This window comes from Leopardus geoffroyi, chromosome C2 (genome assembly GCF_018350155.1).
Source record: "Leopardus geoffroyi isolate Oge1 chromosome C2, O.geoffroyi_Oge1_pat1.0, whole genome shotgun sequence".
Lineage (NCBI taxonomy): Eukaryota > Metazoa > Chordata > Mammalia > Carnivora > Felidae > Leopardus > Leopardus geoffroyi.
The window spans coordinates 148,046,389-148,064,797 of NC_059333.1; the positions used below are offsets into that span (position 1 = coordinate 148,046,389).

Sequence of the window (18,409 nt, forward strand, 5' to 3'; positions counted from 1 at the left end):
TCATTTGGTGATACCTACCTATACATATACACATAATTTTACAAACTTTTTCATTTGATGTATCTTGATTATTCTAATATCATTATTTTCCATAACATCATTTTAATGGTTAGATGGCATTAAACTCTATAATATAACCTACTGTTCGACACTTAGGTTGTTGCTAATTTTACGAGATTACATACTGATATTAATTTATTATTTACACACATAATTAAACATATGTGTAGTACACTATTATCTCTCTTTGCCCACCTTTAAGATGTTTCAATAGAAGTGGAATAAAGCCAATTTATTGTCTCAGGAAATGATGCCACTTCTGTATTCCCATCTGTAGAGTATGACAGGGCTCCTTCCCTCCCATCTTCGTGAACATTGGGTATTAGCATACTGTAAGTTTTTAACATCTATGTCAACTACTAGCCAAGAAGTTGAACCGTAGTGTTACTTCCTCTTGCGATGTTTGAACTACCGCTGATCCTTAACATTTCTTCATGTTTACTGGTCATTTGTGTTTCTGCTGCTACAAATGATCTTTTCATATCCCGTGCTCATGTTTCTGCTAAGATATTCAGTTTTCTCTCTACTAAGTTATCAGAGATCTTTATCTATGAAGACATTCATCAATCTGTTCCACATTTGGTACAATTTCCTGAAGTTCAAAGGTAACAGAGGTGAAGGATCTTGACCTTACCGTAATAGAGGAAACGTACAGCTCAGGAAATGTCCACAGGGGTGGATCCTGGGCAGCACAGGGAAATTAAAACGTGGGAATAAGTAGGGAGAGAGAATGTGGAATAGGAAAATGAGAACCAAGACCCAAGGCAGAGAAAGGCAATGGAAAGAGACCATCTAGAGAGAAAGAAGGTGTCTGAATGGGTACACCTGCCCAAAAGGACTGGGTGAGTTCCTTCTGATTCATCTAAGTGGTCATCAGTTTTTCAACTTGCTCTTTACTGCATGGAAGGGAGCCAAGATCACCCAAAGAAGATTTTTAGAAGTGGGGGAGGAGGGTGTCCCTAAGAATCTAGATAAAGCCGCAAAGTTTGTTAAGTTCCTCTTCCAAACAGGCATGCTTTCCTTCCCTACATCCCTCTCACACTGCCAGAGGCCACTTCCTTTATTCCAAGCCCCCTTAGTGCTCTACCTAACTCAGGAATGTCCCGCCTGGAGAACCTCCACCTGCCTGCAAAATTGCCTGGCCCACTCCACATTTCTGTAAGCACGTGGTCCCTGTTTAAAAACAAAACCAAACAACAAGAAAACCCTGCTAAGTTTCGATCATCTTCAAACAATCCTGTCTGCTGAATCCTGTTCTGGGCCCACCAGAATCTTACAGAAACCCTCCTGGACCTATTTGAATCCAAGCTTCCCAGACTCAGTGATGCGGTGCCTGGAAGGAAGGTGACCGTTCCCAAGGAAGAATTTACAATCCTCCTGTGCACCGCCCAGAGACATGAGCTCACAAGACTGCCTTAGTTGTTGCTTGCTCCTTTTTTGTTTGTATCTAGTCCTTTTGGTGTCCGCTCTGGGACATCAGACCTGGACAACATAGCTCTTTCCAGGCGAGCGGATATATTCAGCTTTCGCAGATACATCGGCGTTTAGAGATCTTTGTTTCTTACCATTTGACATTCCACAGTTTAGTTAAGTGTAAGTGATTACCTGGTTAATGGAATCAATACCAAGATATGAATGACCGATAGGGGTCTTGACATGTCAAAGGTTTTATCAAAGCATATTAGTCTATAATATATCATCGGGGCAAGCAGGAAAGAAAACTCGGTATCTGTGAAATAAGCAGAAAGGAGTAGAGTCCCTCCCCACTGGACTCCTTCCCGCAGATGACCTCCCTGCCTAGCACTGCCCCGGTGCCTCTACGCCGTCCTGATTACCACAGTCATTACCTGGACATACATTGTGATCACATCGGCTACAAGCCAAGACAGAAATTTTGTCTTCCCAGTATCTCTTTCCCTCTCTCCCCGAATCTCTCTCTCTCTCTCTCAAACACATACACATACACAGAGTGGAGGACTCTTTATAAATATTGGTTAAATGAATAAACAAACACGTGTATTAGAACATGCATACGTCATAATCTGTGACTTGCTAAAGTGAATCAATAACACTTTTACAAATGAAAGCTGGTTTGGAGTGTAGGGGTGATATTCCTCCTTTCCACAAGTTTGAGGGTGAGATATATGTCCCCCCTCCCCCACCCCCAACCAAGAAACTATAGAACCCTCCTCTTGAGAAATTAGTGTGCTCTGGAGAAAAGTCATCAGGAAACGGACATTTGGGTGTGCCTGCCAAAAGAACCTGTTTTCCACCCAGTCACCCTCTGTTGACAAGCCCTGCCAACGTATCTAGAGCTGCTTCACTCTTTTTTTTTTTTTTTTTATTTTAAGAGAGAGAGACAGAGAGCGAGAGAGCAGAGGAAGGGCAGAGAGAGGGAGAGACAGAATCCCAAGCAGGTTCCAAGCTGTTATTGCAAAACCCAGTGTGGGGCTTAAACTCACAAACTGGGAGATCATGACCTGAGCCGAGGTCAGGAGTTGGACACTTAACTGACTGAGCCACCCAGGCACCTCTGGAGACACCTCACTCTTAAATATGAACCACATAGCACACACCATCCAACATCGGAAAAAGCTTCCAACATGAGAGACAGCGCAAGTAAGATAAAGTAAAAACAACAACACATTGAAAGACAACACCCTACATTTAATATTTTCAAAGAGTTAAAAAGAATAATGAGAAAGAACTCTTGGAAGCTGAAAACAACATAGCCTTAAGAAACAAAAACAAAAACTGGGGCGCCTGGGTGGCTCAGTCAGTTAAGCATCCGACTTCAGCTCAGGTCATGATCTTGCAGACTGTGAGCTCGAGCCCCATGTCAGCTCTGTGCTGACAGCTCGGAGCCTGGAGCCTGCTTCAGATTCTGTGTCTCCCTCTCTCTGACCCTCCCCTGCTCGTGCTCTGTCTCTCTCTCACTCTCTCAAAAATAAATAAACATTAAAAAAATTAAAACAAAACAAAACAAAAAGAGTTGAAAGATAAAATCCAGAAAGTGAGCGTGGGACAGGCAAACAGAAACGAGGAATGACATATGCTACATGAGCAAAGTTTCAGAGAGAAACCACAGAGAAAATGGGAAAGAGCTACTTGTTGAAGAAATGAGACAAAAAAAATCACAGAACTGAAAAATACAGTAATTCTGATTGAAAATGCATCACTGAACTTAGAAAGGCCCATGACGGGGTTATAATCATGCCATTTCAGGACACGGGGGATAAAATGAATCCTAAAACTTTCAGAGTGAGGGAAAAAACAGGTCATATAGAAAGGAACAGTGTTTGGGGGAAGGATCTGAAACAGATAAACAGATGGAGTGGATAATCAAAGTAGAAATGAATTGCTAACTAACGTCATAGTTCGGAGGTTGAGTCCAGGGCTGGAAGGCCAGCTCAGGAATCCTCACTATCTAGTTTCCAATTCTGAGTTCAAGGGGGCCATTATGTCCACACCCCAGCACAGGGAAGAAGGAAAAGTGAAAGTAGGCTGATTCTTCCCAGGTCACAACCTGAAATGGAAAACACAGTTTCAACTCACACTGTAGTGGCCAGAGCCTGGTCCCCTGTCCAGAACCTGGTCCCCTGTCTAGAAAGCACCATAAGGAAGGCTAGGAAGTGTAATCTCCAGGGAGGCTAAAAGTTAGACGTGACTTTACTAAAGGAAAAAGGAGGAATGGGCCCTGGAGTACAGAAAACTCTTCACCAATCAGATTCAGAGTTGAACCGTTATTTCTTCAGAACATCACTGGATACCAATCACTGATGGGGCAGTGTCTTCATAATTTGGAAAGAAAATGATCTTTATGCAAGAATGGCACACTAGTTCTATATCAAAGCTAAGGTCAGAAGAAAGGCATTAAAGAGAGAAAAACAGGGGCGCCTGGGTGGCTCAGTCAGTTAAACAGCGACTCTTGATTTCAGCTCAGGTCATGATCTCAGTTCGTGAGATTGAGCCATGAGTCGGGCTCTGTCCTGACAGCATTGGAGACTGCTTGGGATTCTCTCTCTGCTTCTCTCTCTTCCCTCCCCCCCCCCAAAATAAATAAATAAACATTTAAAAAAATAAAGAGAGAAAAACAATTTTCTGGGAGTTACTAACTGATATGCTCTACTTAAATAAAGAGTAATCCAAGAAACAGGAGGACTTGGAATCCAAGGACGGCCTTAAAGAGCAAATGGCGCCAGATGGCATAAAAGACACGTGGCTTTGGAGGGGCACGTGGGTGACTCGGTCAGTTAAGCGTCTGACTTCGGCTCAGGTCATGCTCTCACTGCTCCTGAGTTCGAGTCCTGCATCAGGCTCTGTGCTGACGGCTCGAAGCCTGGAGCCTGCTTTGGATTCTGCCTCCTCCCCTGTCCATGCTCTGTCTCTCTCTCAAATATAAAATCAAACATTTAAAAAATTAAAAAAAAAAAAAAAAGACATATGGCTTTGGGAAAGAAATTGCCAGGGGAAAAAATGGAATCAATAAATTATTTATTACATTTGCTCTTTGGGAAAAACTACTGATGGGAACATACTCAATCTAATGAAGCAAATGAGAAAAACTTTAAGAATTAGTAGAAAAAAATATGTGTTAAAAGAAAGAAGCAATTACTGGGGCGCCTGGGTGGCTCAGTCTAAGTGTCTGACTTCGGCTCAGGTCATGATCTCATGGTTTGTGAGTTCCAGCCCAGGGCTGGGCTCCGTGCAGAGCTCGGAGCCTGAAGCCTGCTTTAGATTCTGTGTGTGTCTCTCTCTGTCCCTCCTTCACTCAAGTTCTCTGTCTCTCTCGCTCAAAAACAAATAAATATTAAAAAAAATTTTTTTTTAAACAATTATTAAGTTCAGGGATGGGGGAAAAGAGTATATAAGAGGATATCTGATTATAATACACTTCTTGGAGGATAGCTAATTGTGCTCACCTGTCATAATAAGGCAAACTGATTACTGAATTGACCCCAAACCGTGATGTAACTACGGAACACAGAGGGTGTGGGGGAGGAAGTATGTGTGTGCTCAAGAGGTGGGGGGATAGTATTGATGAAGTGAATCCTCGTTTATTATTAGAAGACGTCTGAATTCTGGGGCGCCTGAGTGGCTCAGTCGGCTGAGTGTCCAACTTTGGCTCAGGTCATGATCTCGTGGTTTGTGAGTTCGAGCCCCGAGAAGGGCTCTGTGCTGACGGCTCGGAGCCTGGAGCCTGCTTCGGATTCTGTGTCTCCTTCTCTCTCTGTCCCTCCCCGGCTTGTGCTGTCTCTGTCTGTCAAAACTAAATAAATGTAATAAAAAATTAAAAAAAAAAAAAAGAAGACATCTGAATTCTAAAAAATCAAGAAGTTGCGGGAAACCTCATTCACAGAGAAACGCAAGGCAAAAGTACAATGAGAATGTGTTCACCTGTCAGACTGGTGAATTCCCCCAAGGGTGGCTTTTGGCACACGTTGGCAAGGCCGTGGGGACGTACGTGTTGTCACACGTTGCTGGGAACAGTGTGAACTGGCCTGACCTCTCAAAACCACAAAGGTGTCTGTCCACTCTTTGAGCCAGCACTGCCGCTTATAGGAAATTATCCTGGAGGTATCTTTATATGCACGCAAGACAACATGGGAATATTCACTGTAGCATTTTTGGTAAAGGAAATACTAGAAATAATGCAAATGTCCATCCGCTTTAAAAAAAGAGCAAAGATGCTCTGGATACGCAAGTGGCATAATTAATGAAATATTTCTTTTTTATGTAATTTTAATGTTTATTTATTTTTGAGAAAGACAGACAGAGCACGAGCAGGGGAGGGGCAGAGAAAGAGGGAGAAGCAGGCTCCAGGCGCCAGCTGTCAGCACAGAGCCCAGCGCGGGGCTTGAACTCCTGATCTGTGAGATCATGACCTGAGGCCTGAGTCGGAAGATTAACCGAGTCACCCAGGAGCCCCTATTTATTTATTTTTAGTTGTGTTGTTGTTTTTTAGGTAGGCTCCGTGCCCAAGGTGGGGCTCGAACTCACGACCTAGAGATCAAGAGTCACACACTCTGCCAACTGAGCCAGCCAGGCACCCCTCATTTTATAATGTAATTGCAAAACATCAGAGTTGATTTGGGTATGAGATGATGCAGGTATTTCTTAGCTGAAAAGAGCAATTTGCAGAACGGTACGTAAAAAAGGTCACCGTCAGGGCTGCTCGCCAGCGTGTCTGGGAACTCTGATTCCTGGGCGGTGGTAAGTTTGCACGTTCCTGCCCCCTTGAAACTGCCAGGTCTGTGACATGCTCTGGTCAATGAATGGGAGCGGAAATGAGAGTGGTCACCTCTGGGAGGAAGGCTGTAGGGGCCAGTGAGAAATTTGTCCTCTTCCCTGCCCCTTAGCATTGCAAACATGCTGCTCCCGATGACAGAGGCTCTGTTGGGTGGCCAGTGCGGGTGGGGACAATGTGACAGCACCTAGGATGGCCATGGACCATGAGTGAGAAAGAAACCGCTTCGACGTTTGGGCTGTTTATTACTGCAACACGTCCTACTTTATCTATCACGACTGACACAAGATACTCTCCCACGTTTTGTGTGGAAAAAAAAAAAGGAAAGGCAGAGCAAGTAAACATATCTTGTTATTTTCTTGTGTGTAGACGTGCACGGAGAACTAATGACCGTGGTCAGTCGCCTGAGAAAAGCGGAGTTAGGTAGGAGCTAGAAGGCTGGGAGGAGGGCGTAGGAGAGGTACTCGTTACTATGTAACTTTCTGTGTGTTTTATTCTAGAACCATATGAAAGCAGTACTTATTTAGACACAACACTTCCGTTAAAAAAGAAATAGTAATAGGGGCGCCTGGGTGGCGCAGTCGGTTAAGCGTCCGACTTCAGCCAGGTCACGATCTCACGGTCCGTGAGTTCGAGCCCCACGTCGGGCTCTGGGCTGATGGCTCAGAGCCTGGAGCCTGTTTCCGATTCTGTGTCTCCCTCTCTCTGACCCTCCCCCATTCATGCTCTGTCTCTCTCTGTCCCAAAAATAAATAAACGTTGAAAAAAGAAATAGTAATATAGGAACATTATTTAGAAATATGGAAATCAATGGATGAAGTAGCAAAGTAATTGAAAGTGGTTATTTCCAGGGCGTAAAATCTGGGAGAAGGGTTATCACTTTCCATTTAGGATCATTTAGTACAATATCATTTAAAAACTATGTGTATTACATTGCTTTTTTTTTCTTTAATTTTTTTTAACGTTTATTTATTTTTTGAGACAGAGAGAGAGACAGAGCATGAACGGGGGAGGGCCAGAGAGAGAGGGAGACACAGAATCCAAAACAGGCTCCAGGCTCTGAGCTGTCAGCACAGAGCCCGACTCGGGGCTTGAACTCACGAACCGCAAGACCATGACCTGAGCTAAAGTCGGACGCTTAACCGACTGAGCCACCCAGGTGCCCCTACACTGGCTTTTTTAAAACATTCTCTTTGCTACAACCAGAGTGATCTTTTACAAGACAAATATGACTGGGATGCTGGGGTGGTTCAGTCGGCGAAGCGTCCGATTCTCGATTTCGGCTCAGGTCATGATCTCACTGTTTGTGGGATCGAACCCTGTATCGATCAGGCTCTGTGCTGACAGCACGGAGTCTGCTTGGGATTCTCTCTCGGCCCCTCCTCCACCCGCACATGTGCTCGCTCGCTCTCTCTCTCAAAAATAAATAAACATTAAAAAATAAATAAAAAATAAAAGACATATGTGACTACATCACTCAGCCTAAACACTTCAACATTCTCCCATTGCCTCCAAAATAAAACCCAAACCCCTATAACAAAACCCTACATTACCTGGCCCCTGTCCACTGGTTGGCCTCATCTGTCTTTACCTGTTGGTCTGTCCTCTGTTTACTGAATTTTCAGGTCCTCAGAGGAACCGATGGCGATTTTTCTTCTGCCTTCAAGCTTCCATGTATGCTATTCTACCTCAAAAACTCTTTCTCCCATTTAATTTGTACTCAACCTTCACTTCAGCAATCTTTCTTCCAGAAAGTCTTACTGGTGCCCTGGGTCCAGCTTGGCATGGCTCCCATCTGTTCCCAGAGCCCCCTGTCTCTTATCAGAACAATATGGGGCTGGACTCCATAGAAGATACTTGTTTCTTTATCTAACCTTCCTTTTGGACTGTGAACTTTGTTTCTTTTAGTCAACATTGTATTGTCAGTTCTGGCACATGGCAGGAGTTCAGGAAATACCTGTAGAATCAGCCAATGAACAAGGCTCAACTCTAGAAACAAATGCTAGCTGGTATTTGATTTTCACCCAAACAGAAATGGAGTAGATATCCCTGCTTTTCTCTGGTAAGGTACAATACTAAGTCTAGAAAGTTCATCTTTAAAACTCCTACGTTCTCTAAGGGATCCAAGCTAGCCGGTTCCCCAGATATAATCAATGGTAACACCCAGCGCTTGGCCAAGAACTGGGTCCTAAGGTAAAGGCAGGTTATAGCGGTGCGATGTTTAAAAGAAGGGACAGATCCTTACACTGTCCCAATCTAAGGGACTGGTGAAAAGATGCAGTCGGTCAATAAAACCTGGTGCCCAGACCCCTTTGATAACTAAAAAAAACCTTGATGTGAGCACATTACAACTGATACGAACACGTTAATGCTCAGCGTCTGGGGCTCTGTTTGGTTCTTGCAAGCAGCCAAGACTGCCTTTTATCTGTTATGTCTCTATTCCCCAAGTAAGTGAGATAAAAGCCCATATAAGTTTCCAGAATGAGGCACTGTTTGAGCTAAAAATCTGTAATTTCTCATTAGACTTTCAGTAGCAATCTGATAGATGGGCAATTTCATTTCAAGCCAGTTGTACCAAGAACCAATGTCACCATCGGGGATTGTACGTCGTATCATTAGGAAGCAAAGTGGTGGGGGATGTGTACTGGGAGGACGGAGTGGATGAAATGTGTCTCCAGGGCAGACCAAGTAGAAGTCCTCCCTGGAATTAGAAGAATGAATTTAACCAATACCTGTGAAAAAGTTTGCAGTGCTTTAAAGTAACGAGAAAGGGGCACCTGGGTGGTGCAGTCGGTTAAGCGTCCGACTTTAGCCAGGTCACGATCTCGCGGTCCGGGAGTTCGAGCCCCGCGTCAGGCTCTGGGCTGATGGCTCAGAGCCTGGAGCCTGTTTCCGATTCTGTGTCTCCCTCTCTCTCTGCACCCCCCCTCCCCCCCGTTCATGCTCTGTCTCTCTCTGTCCCAAAAATAAATAAACGTTGAAAAAAAAAATAAATAAATAAAGTAACGAGAAAAAACAGAGACTTCAGAGAGAATTTTCTTTTTTTTTTTTTTTTTCCAACGTTTTTTTTTTTTTTTTTTTTTAATTTATTTTTGGGACAGAGAGAGACAGAGCATGAACGGGGGAGGGGCAGAGAGAGAGGGAGACACAGAATCGGAAACAGGCTCCAGGCTCTGAGCCATCAGCCCAGAGCCTGACGCGGGGCTCGAACTCACGGACCGCGAGATCGTGACCTGGCTGAAGTCGGACGCTTAACCGACTGCGCCACCCAGGCGCCCCAGAGAGAATTTTCTAAACAGCTACATTTCTGCTTTCCATTTTCAATTTCAAGTTTTCATTACATACAGCCAATTGTTTGACATTGACTGACTTTTTAAAATGTTTATGTATTTATCTTGAGAGAGAGAGAAAGCAGGAGCACGTGAGTGGGAGGGGGGCAGAGACAGAGAGAGGGAGGCAGAGAGATCCCAAGATCTCAAGCAAGCTACAGGCTCAGAATAGAGCCCGATGTGGGGCTTGATGCTGTGACCTGAGCCAAAATCAAGAGTGAGACACTCAACCAACTGAGCCACCCAGGCACCCTGACTGATGTTTTTAATGTGAAATAATGTTAAGTAGAAAGGCAAGTAACAGAGGGAACTGGGGCACCTCTGGAAAAGGCAGGGAAACAATTTCACTACATACTTACTGTTCCAATCCTTCTGGGTTTTGAACCATATGAATTCATTAATGCTTCAAAAAAGGTATTGATTAAATTAAAATAATAGGACTGAGGTTGTTAAAATAAATATGCTAAGAGGAAATGAAATGGCATAGTACAGGGCAACAGTTTATGTGCTTATTTGGAAAAATTTCAAAAATGGCAATTCTGGGGCGCCTGGGTGGCTCAGTCGGTTGAGTGTCTGACTTCAGCTCAGGTCACGATCTCACAGTCCGTGGGTTCGAGCCCCGCATCGGGCTGTGGGCTGATGGCTCAGAGCCTGGAGCACACTTCCGATTCTGTGTCTCCCTCTCTCTCTGCCCCTCCCCCGTTCATGCTCTGTCTCTCTCTGTCTCAAAAATAAATAAATGTTAAAAAAAAATTTAAAAAAAAATGGCAATTCTGTGTCAGACTTCAAAATAAGTAAGAATATCAATTTTTTTTTTTTTTGAGAGAGAGTGCATGAGAGAGCAGAGGAGAGGGGCAGAGGAAGAGAGAGAGAGAGAGAGACAGAGAGACAGAGAGAGAGAGAGAGAGAGAGAGAGAGAGAATCCCAAACAGGCTCCAAGCCCAGGGCTCAGCACAGAGCCTGGAGCCTGCTTTGATTTTGTGTCTCCCTCTCTTTGCCCCTCCCCGGCTCCTGCTCTGTCGCTCTCAAAACAAACAAACAAAAAAACCCAAAGTGTTTAAGTTTATTACTGTTATCATTTATTTTGATGCTTGTGTTGGCCCAGATTTGGTTGGCAGAAAATACCCCCCCCCCCTTTTTTTATACCATGGTCCACGGAGCCCTACAGTTTAATATGGCCTGACTACCTTTTATGATTGAAATTTTCTCCTCTTACATTTGTTTACTGTATTATAGTTTTCTGTTCCTCAAAAACACAGGCAGTTTACTGCCTCAGGGCCTTTGCACTGGCTATTCTCTCTTTCTGCAATGCTTTTCTATCCATCTTCCCATGACTGGCTTCTTTAATTCACTCAGGTATGCCCTCCTCAAAGAGTCTCATCTAACTTAAGGCTAATCCCTCTCTCACTTTCTCACTCTCCCTCTCATTCTCTGTCCTGTATTTTCAATCTCTCCCTCTCTAGTCACTTCTACCTAGAGTATTCAACATGTTCTAACCTCTTCCATATAAACTGTTCTAGCCTTTACACATAAAACCAAACCAAAACCAAAACCAACAACAAAGCTCCCACATCCTAAGATTTCTTCCTATTTCTCTTTAGTTTTGCCTTTCTCTTCCCATATGTCCCTATCCCTTATCTTCTATTGTCCGCCAAATTTCTAGAATACATTGTCTGCACAATTTCAAGCTCCACTTTTTTTTTTTTTTTTTTTTTTTTTTTTTTTTTTTGAGAGAGAGAGAAGAGAGGGAGCACATGAGGGGCAGAGAGAGAGAGAGAGAGAATCCCACGCAGTCTCTGCACTGTCAGCACAGAGCCTGATGCAGGGCTCAAACTCACACACCATGAGATCATGAACTGAGTTTAAACCAAGAGTTGGATGCTTAACCGACTGAGTCACCCAAGCACCCCTCGAGTTCCACTTCTTTGCCTTCCATTTATACTTCCACTCACTGCAAGCTGGGTTGATACTCTGTGCACAAACTGAAGAGAAACTATTCTCACCAGGGTCACCAGCAACCAGGGTGGTAGCTAACCCATAAAATACCTTTGTGTGGACTAGGAAAGGTGCCCCTCCGTCAAGGCACTTGCCTCCATCTGTCAGAAAATGGTCATCTTAAGCATACCAATCTGCCATATCCACAATGTCCATTGTGCTCACTGGCATGGTGCAGTGCACTACCCGCACAACCGTACCCAGGGGCTCTGCCAGCAGCCGTCTTTCTCCAGCTGTATCTTACCTTACCACTCTCAAACCTCCTTAGGACCATCCCTCCTTCTTGAAATGCTGTCTTCCTTTGGCAACTGCAATACCATACTTTACGTTCTTGCAGCTCCTTATCTCCTCAGACTCCTCTGCTTTAGACTTTCTTTGCACGATTTAGTCCATTTCAGAATCCTGTCCTGGTTCGTCTTGCTTTGTTACTTGGCCCATTTGAGTGATCTCAATCACTTTTGTTCAACAAACATTTACTGAGCATCCACTCTGTGCCTGGCATTGTTCTAGGCACCTACCATTGAACTTTCCACTGATATGCTAATGAATTGCAAACGAGTCTATCTCAGACCAAATGCCTCCTTGAAATCTGAACTTGAATACCAAATGGGCTCCTCAAGCTTACCTTTTTTCTTTTTTGTAAAGATGTTATTTTTTAAGTAATCTCTACACCCAAGGTGGGGTTCAAACTCACAACCTCGATATCAAGAGGTGCACGTTCAAATGACTGAGCCAGCCAGGCACCCCTCCTTAAGCTTAACTTGTCCAGAGCTCACCATCCTTCTCTCCAGATCCATTCCCCTTTCCCTGTTTTAGCAAGTGATATTCGTTCATTTGCCCAAGCCCGCTAGATTCCTTCCTCTCTCCACTCAAGAAAGTAGTCAGTCTTATTTTTCTGCTTCCTAGGTACGTCTCAGTTTCACTGACTCCTCCCCATCACCATCCCCACCACATGGGTCTCTCCACCCTAGTCTAAGCCACTGTCATTACTCATAGAGAATACCACAGCAGGCTCTTCCCTGGCCTCTGCCTCCTGGCCCTCCTCCCACGAATTAATTCATCCAGAGGACTCTTCCCATGACACAAGCTGGTGATTTGTCCTTCCCTCCATCCACACTGACCTCCTCTCAGTTCCTGAATATGTCATTCTCTCTCTAGTCTCTGAATCTTTGCCTATGCTGTTCCCTCCGCCTGGAAGGGCTCACTTGTGCACTCCCGCCCCCTCACGTTGCTGACACCACCTTTCCCTTCAGGCTTCAGCAGAAATCTTACTTTATTTGAGAAGGCTTTCCAGAAACCCAAAGTCTGGGACCGGCGTGGTTTTTTTTTGTTTTTTTCTCCCTGGGCTGCCATAGTAAACCAGTAGCATTTACCACACCATAGGGTAATTATTTCTTAATTGGCCTCTATCTCCCTCTAAATTTAAGTTTCTAAGCGGGAAGGGACCCCACCTCTCTTGTCTAATATTTAATCCCTGGGACGCAGTACAGTGACTGGCACATAGTAGGTGCTCAGTGAACATGTATTGAATGAATGCATAGTTAGATGAGTATAGATAGGATATGGAATCCAAAAAGGCTGGCCCTGGGGCGCCTGGGTGGCTCAGTCGGTTGAGTGTCCAACTTCAACTCAGGTCACAATCTCGCGGTCTGTGAGTTCGAGCCCCGCGTTGGGCTCTGGGCTGATGGCTCAGAGCCTGGAGCCTGCTTCGGATTCTGTGTTTCCCTCTCTCTCTGACCCTCCCCTGTTCATGCTCTGTCTCTCTCTGTCTCAAAAATAAATAAACGTTAAAAAAAAAAATTAACAACAACAACAACAACAACAACAAAAAGGCTGGCCCTGACTCCCCACAGGAAGTTTAGAAAGTCTTTTTGGAGTCTGTGCCTCAATTTCCTCACTTGAGGTATGAAAATACACAGTTGATCCTTGAACAAGGCAAGGCGTTAGCGGTGCTGACGAACCCCCCTCCCCGCCCCCGCCAGTTGAAAATCCCTATATAACTTTTGACTCCCCCCAAACTCAACTACTAATAATAGCTTACTGTTGACCGGAAGGCTTACTGACAACATAAACAGTCAATTAACACATATTTTGTATGTTATGTATATTATACACTATATTCTTACAACAAAATAAAAGAAGATGTTATTAAGAAAATTGTAAGGAACAGAAAATAGCATTTACAGTACTGTATGCACATTTATTGAAAAAAATCTGCCTATAAGTGGACCTGCTCAGTTCAAACCCATGACTTTATGTTTCAATAAACACAGTAGAGTACTGTACATGTATTTTCTTTTCCTTATAATTTTAATAACTTCTTTTTTTAATCTGGCTTACTTTAATTGGAAGGATTCGTTATATGTCCCTTTCCCTAGAATTTGGGCTCTGTGATTTCTTGACCAAAAAATCAGAAGTGAGGCTGTGACAATTTGGGGGTTTAGGTCTTAAGAAACTGGCAACTTCCATTTCAGTTCTCTCTGGATGCTTGCTGGTGGAGCCCAGGCACTTTGACACGGGGACGCTTCTTCCGGAGAGGTCCACACAAAGACTCAGGCCCACAGGACTGCAGCCCGCAGTGGAGGCTGAGCCCCAAGCCAGCAGCCAACACCATCCAGCCAGCCGTGGGAACAAGCCCTCCCGGAGATGGACCCTCCAGTCCTATTTGCCCGTCCGTCCCCACGGTGGAATGACCCTTCCCCTCCGAGCCTGGCCTACACCGCAGGTTCAGGGACTAAATAATTGAATGTGGTTGTTTTTTTAAGACCTAAGTCTGGGGGTGGTTTGTTACGCAGCAAGCGATAACCAGAACAGATCGTACTACCCGCAAATGGGAGGCTGCTGTCATGTAATGTGCAGCATTGGCTCTGGGACGCAGCAGCCAGTGGAAGTCAGAAGGGCCTAGAGGAGGGTGTTAGCGCCTGTGTAGGAGGTTGGTGGGAAGGCCTTAACACAACTGCGAAAAATGTGCTCTGGAGCCAGAGGAATGGAAGGTCTAGTTACATTAAAAACAATACTGTGGTCACCGACTCCTGTAATGCAGAAAATAAAAAGTGTACTTCATGAAATCAGTGACCTGGCTGTAGAGTTTCCTGGGCTGAGTTTCCAAAGTGCTGCCTGGCTTCTTCTAGCTGCCGAGCCAGTTGTTACCATGATAACACGCGCACGGCAGCTGTCAGAGACACCTTCTCCATGCACCACATCGTAAATGTGCTCCAGGCTTCTCCAGTTCCTGGAAGAGTCAGCCCTGGCACGATGAGACTGGCTAACTCATCTTCCAGGCTTCTGGAACCTCTTGGGGCAGGTGATACACAGAAGGCCAATCAATGTCCGCATCGCCACCTCCGATGACCACAAGCATGTCAGAAAACCAGCTATGTCAAAATTGGCTTTCGTTACTCTTCTACACTGTATCTTCTCCCCGCCCCCATGACGTTTATTACACATGTATTAAAAAGTGTTTATAATATATGCAGAAGTTACAAAGAATAACCAACCCTCCCCTCCACCATAACCGCAATCCTGCATTTCGTGTTCGTCTTTTCCTCGTCTTCCTTTACAGTTTTACGACGCATGTATGTATCCCTGCTGATACGTGTAATTTTGCCTGTTTCTATAATAATAGAAATGGAATCACATCGCTTACCTTCTCTTCTGACTTGCTTTATTCTCTCAACATTATGTTCACGGGTTTCACCTATTTAGTTTTTGTCTTAGTCTTTGTAACCGGTCTGTAGAAATAAATAAGGACTCACTATGTTCTGGCACAATGTGTGGTGCATATCGGGTCCTCAGTAAACACTGGGTGACAAGGCTTTGAAGGATGTACCCACAGAATAGCCGGCAGCTCATTACCATGCAGGTGTCATTGCGACATTAGAGAACAGGAGTTTCCAGATGAGGTATAAAACGTTCAGGCAAAGGCGAAAAATGGATCACTTGGTATGAATTTTTGCAATGCATGGATACTCCCCAAGTCCATAAATTCATTATTTGACAACCTCATCTCCTAACAAAAATGCAAGAAAAAACTAATAAAGCTTGAAAAGTCTATTTTTCATATCATCCCTGCCTAGATGTCTTTCCATTAGCTCAAATAATTGAGAGCAAATCATCAGTGAAGGAATGGAGAAAATCTGTCTCACCCACTCCTTTGAGTATTCCCTTAAATAAACAGCGTAAGTAATAAACATAAATCTTTCATACGATGCAAAAATGAAAACAAAAATAATTGTTAATCCTCTGGGCATCAAACATAATGGGCCTAGTACTTTTCTAGGGATTAGAGCATTCGTTTCTTCAGCCAGTCTCACTGATTTTTAAGCTCTTTGGTTCTCATCTTTACTGCCTTTTGCAATCATCTTGAACTGGAAAGAATTCTGATGCTTGTGTCCCGTCCCGGGAGATTCTGATGATTTGGGGTGGTGCCCGGGCACGGCGATTTTTCAAAGCTCCAGAGAGCCACTTGTGTAACCCAGCGTCTAGCACGGTGCCTGGGGGAAAGTGACACTCAGAATGAATAAAGAATGTTCTATTTGTTCGGAAGGAGTAGCCTCAGACCCACAAGCTCTCCAGGAATCCTGGGGCAATGATAACAAGGAGGCACGTCCTGCCAAGCAAGTGGGGGAGTGCGATGCCGCAGGTGCCCAGGCCTCTCTCTCTCTTGACTACCCAAAAAGTGTCCATCCTGAAGCTCAGGTACAGTCCAGCTACGTCCAGAAGACCCCAGAAAACACAAATTCACTAAGCAGTTCAAGGGGTGCCAGGCTGTTTCCTGTCTCCACAAACGAGGCAGAGCCTCAAGAGGCAGGTGTGGGTACTTCGCGCTCTGGTCCAGGTCGGTCGACTCTAGAGTCACCCTGGGATCCTCTCGGTTCCAAGCTGCAGCCTAGCCGCTCTTCCCGCGTGGGGAGAAGAACGCGAGCCGGGGTGGGCACCACGCCGGGTCCGGAAGGGTTTGCTCTGCGGGGACGAAGCTGCAGCCCCTGGCGCTGCGAGACAGCAGCGGCGCAACCACCCACGTCTGCACGTGGCGCGGCGGCGGCCGCTGTCCGGGGGCACGCGGCTGAGGAGGGCGGCGGGGCGTGGACTACAAGTCCCGGCATGCCTCGGGCAGGGGCGGGTCGGCGCCGGAGCCGAGCCCGGAGGCCGGCCAGGCTCAGGCGTGCGCAGTGGTTCTCGGGAGTGGCTGGGCGGGCCCTCCCAGGCTGTCAGCTGTGGCCCGGGGCGCCCGGGCGGCGGTGGTCGCGGCCATTGGCGGAGAGGCGGGAGGGGCGGGGCCCTCGCGAGCCGCTGTGGGCAAAGCCGTGGGCGCGGAGGCAGGCGGGCGGCCGGCTGGGGAGGCACGGGCCGGGCTGCTGCGTTCCAGCCTGGCGATGGCAGCGGCTCCCCTGAAAGTGTGCATCGTGGGCTCGGGGAACTGGTGAGCGGCGGCGGGCCGGCGGCGCGGGCTCCGCCTCCAGGAAGCCCCTCTCCGGGGCGGGCTAGGGCCGCGCGTCCCCGCCGCAGCGTGGGCACCGGGCACCGCGCGCAGGGAGGCGGGGCGGGCGGCCTCGCGGCCGGGCTGGGCACCGCGCGCCCGGGGAGGCCGCGCCGAGGCACTGGCCCGGGAGGCCCTGGGCCCGCGTGCCCGCGGGGGGCAGCGCGGCGAGAGGGCACTGCGCGTCGGCGGGCACCTGTCTGCGCTCTCGTCACCGCGCGGCGGGCGCACGGAGGCCACCTGCTCGCCACGCCCGGGTGTCTTGCGCACCATTCTGAGAGCGTTCTCCATTCTCCTCGGCGGATCGCCGGGGTGGAGGAATTGGTGGAGACTCGAGCATTTTTACTGTAGTTTCGTTGTTGAGGAAACCAAGGCAGAGGAGGGAGGGCTAAAGGGCGCTTGCCACCCAGGTCGTGGGCGCGACCAGCGTTGCCCTTCCAAGTGCGGGTCTCGCCCACCGCTTCTGATGCGTCCTGTATTTTAGTAAGGTTGTGCAGATAAGAAAATCCAAGTTCCAACAGGCCTGGCTCCCGGAGTAATCCAGCGGCGTTGGGAATTCTCGGGAGGCATATTTGCGAAGCTTCACGTCTCCGTTAGGCTCTATTTGACTTTTCACATTTATACCAGCACTTTGTGACAGGCGCTCTTCTAAGCACTTTGTAAATGTCAGCCCTTTTAGTTCCCTTTATCAAACTTTGCTTCTCTCGTATGTTGGGTGAGTGTAGAGGAAAGTGGGGCCAGGTGGGAGGGAGGAAGAGGAACGTAATACAGCCTCTGATATTTTCAGTTACTTTCCCATTGTTGTGCACTTGTTTTTTCCCCGTACATCCGAGGGACTGGTATAGAATAAATAGTACAGAGTTGTGCCCTTTCAGTCCTTGAAGTAAACCTTATCTGGTTCTCCACTTTTCCATCGGCAAGGCCAGTGGCCTCTCGGTGCCACCACCCCCCCCCCGCCCCCCATCACCCATAGTAATGATTTATTTCATTATCTGTTTCCACCCCTCCCTATCCAGCTCTTGAGGACAGCATCTACCCTGGTGCCCGGCATATGCTAAATAAAAATTAAACGAATGTTTGAAAACTAATTTTTAAAAATGTAATTATATTGATTATGTAATATATTCACATTCAAAAACCAGAAGTTACCAAACACCCCGCAAAAAAAACCCAGTGAAATATCTTACACTCAGACTTGTTTCCCAGGTTATCTCCTGGAGGAAAATCAGTATTATCAGTTGCTTCTGGCCTTTGTGAAGAGACCCTATCAGATGCAAGTGAATGCTTACATATAGCCCT

The 18,409-nt window shown here is 46.3% G+C and overlaps 1 protein-coding gene and 1 long non-coding RNA gene across 3 annotated transcripts in view; one reads left to right on the forward strand and one right to left on the reverse strand.

The window, feature by feature from the left end:
* LOC123575747 overlaps nt 1-16,707 on the reverse strand; it is a 38,529-nt gene extending 21,822 nt beyond the window's left edge. For both annotated transcript variants that reach the window (XR_006700974.1, XR_006700973.1), the window contains exons 1-2: nt 15,278-16,707; nt 3,485-3,586 (exon numbers count right to left, since the gene is read on the reverse strand). This is a non-coding gene — a long non-coding RNA (uncharacterized LOC123575747). The remainder of the gene's footprint in view (nt 1-3,484; nt 3,587-15,277) is intronic.
* The window catches only part of GPD1L (glycerol-3-phosphate dehydrogenase 1 like), a 58,108-nt gene continuing 56,405 nt past the window's right edge, over nt 16,707-18,409 (forward strand). The window contains exon 1 of the mRNA XM_045436422.1: nt 16,707-17,053. Within this exon, the coding sequence (XP_045292378.1) occupies nt 17,007-17,053 (47 nt within the window). The 5' untranslated portion in view covers nt 16,707-17,006. The remainder of the gene's footprint in view (nt 17,054-18,409) is intronic.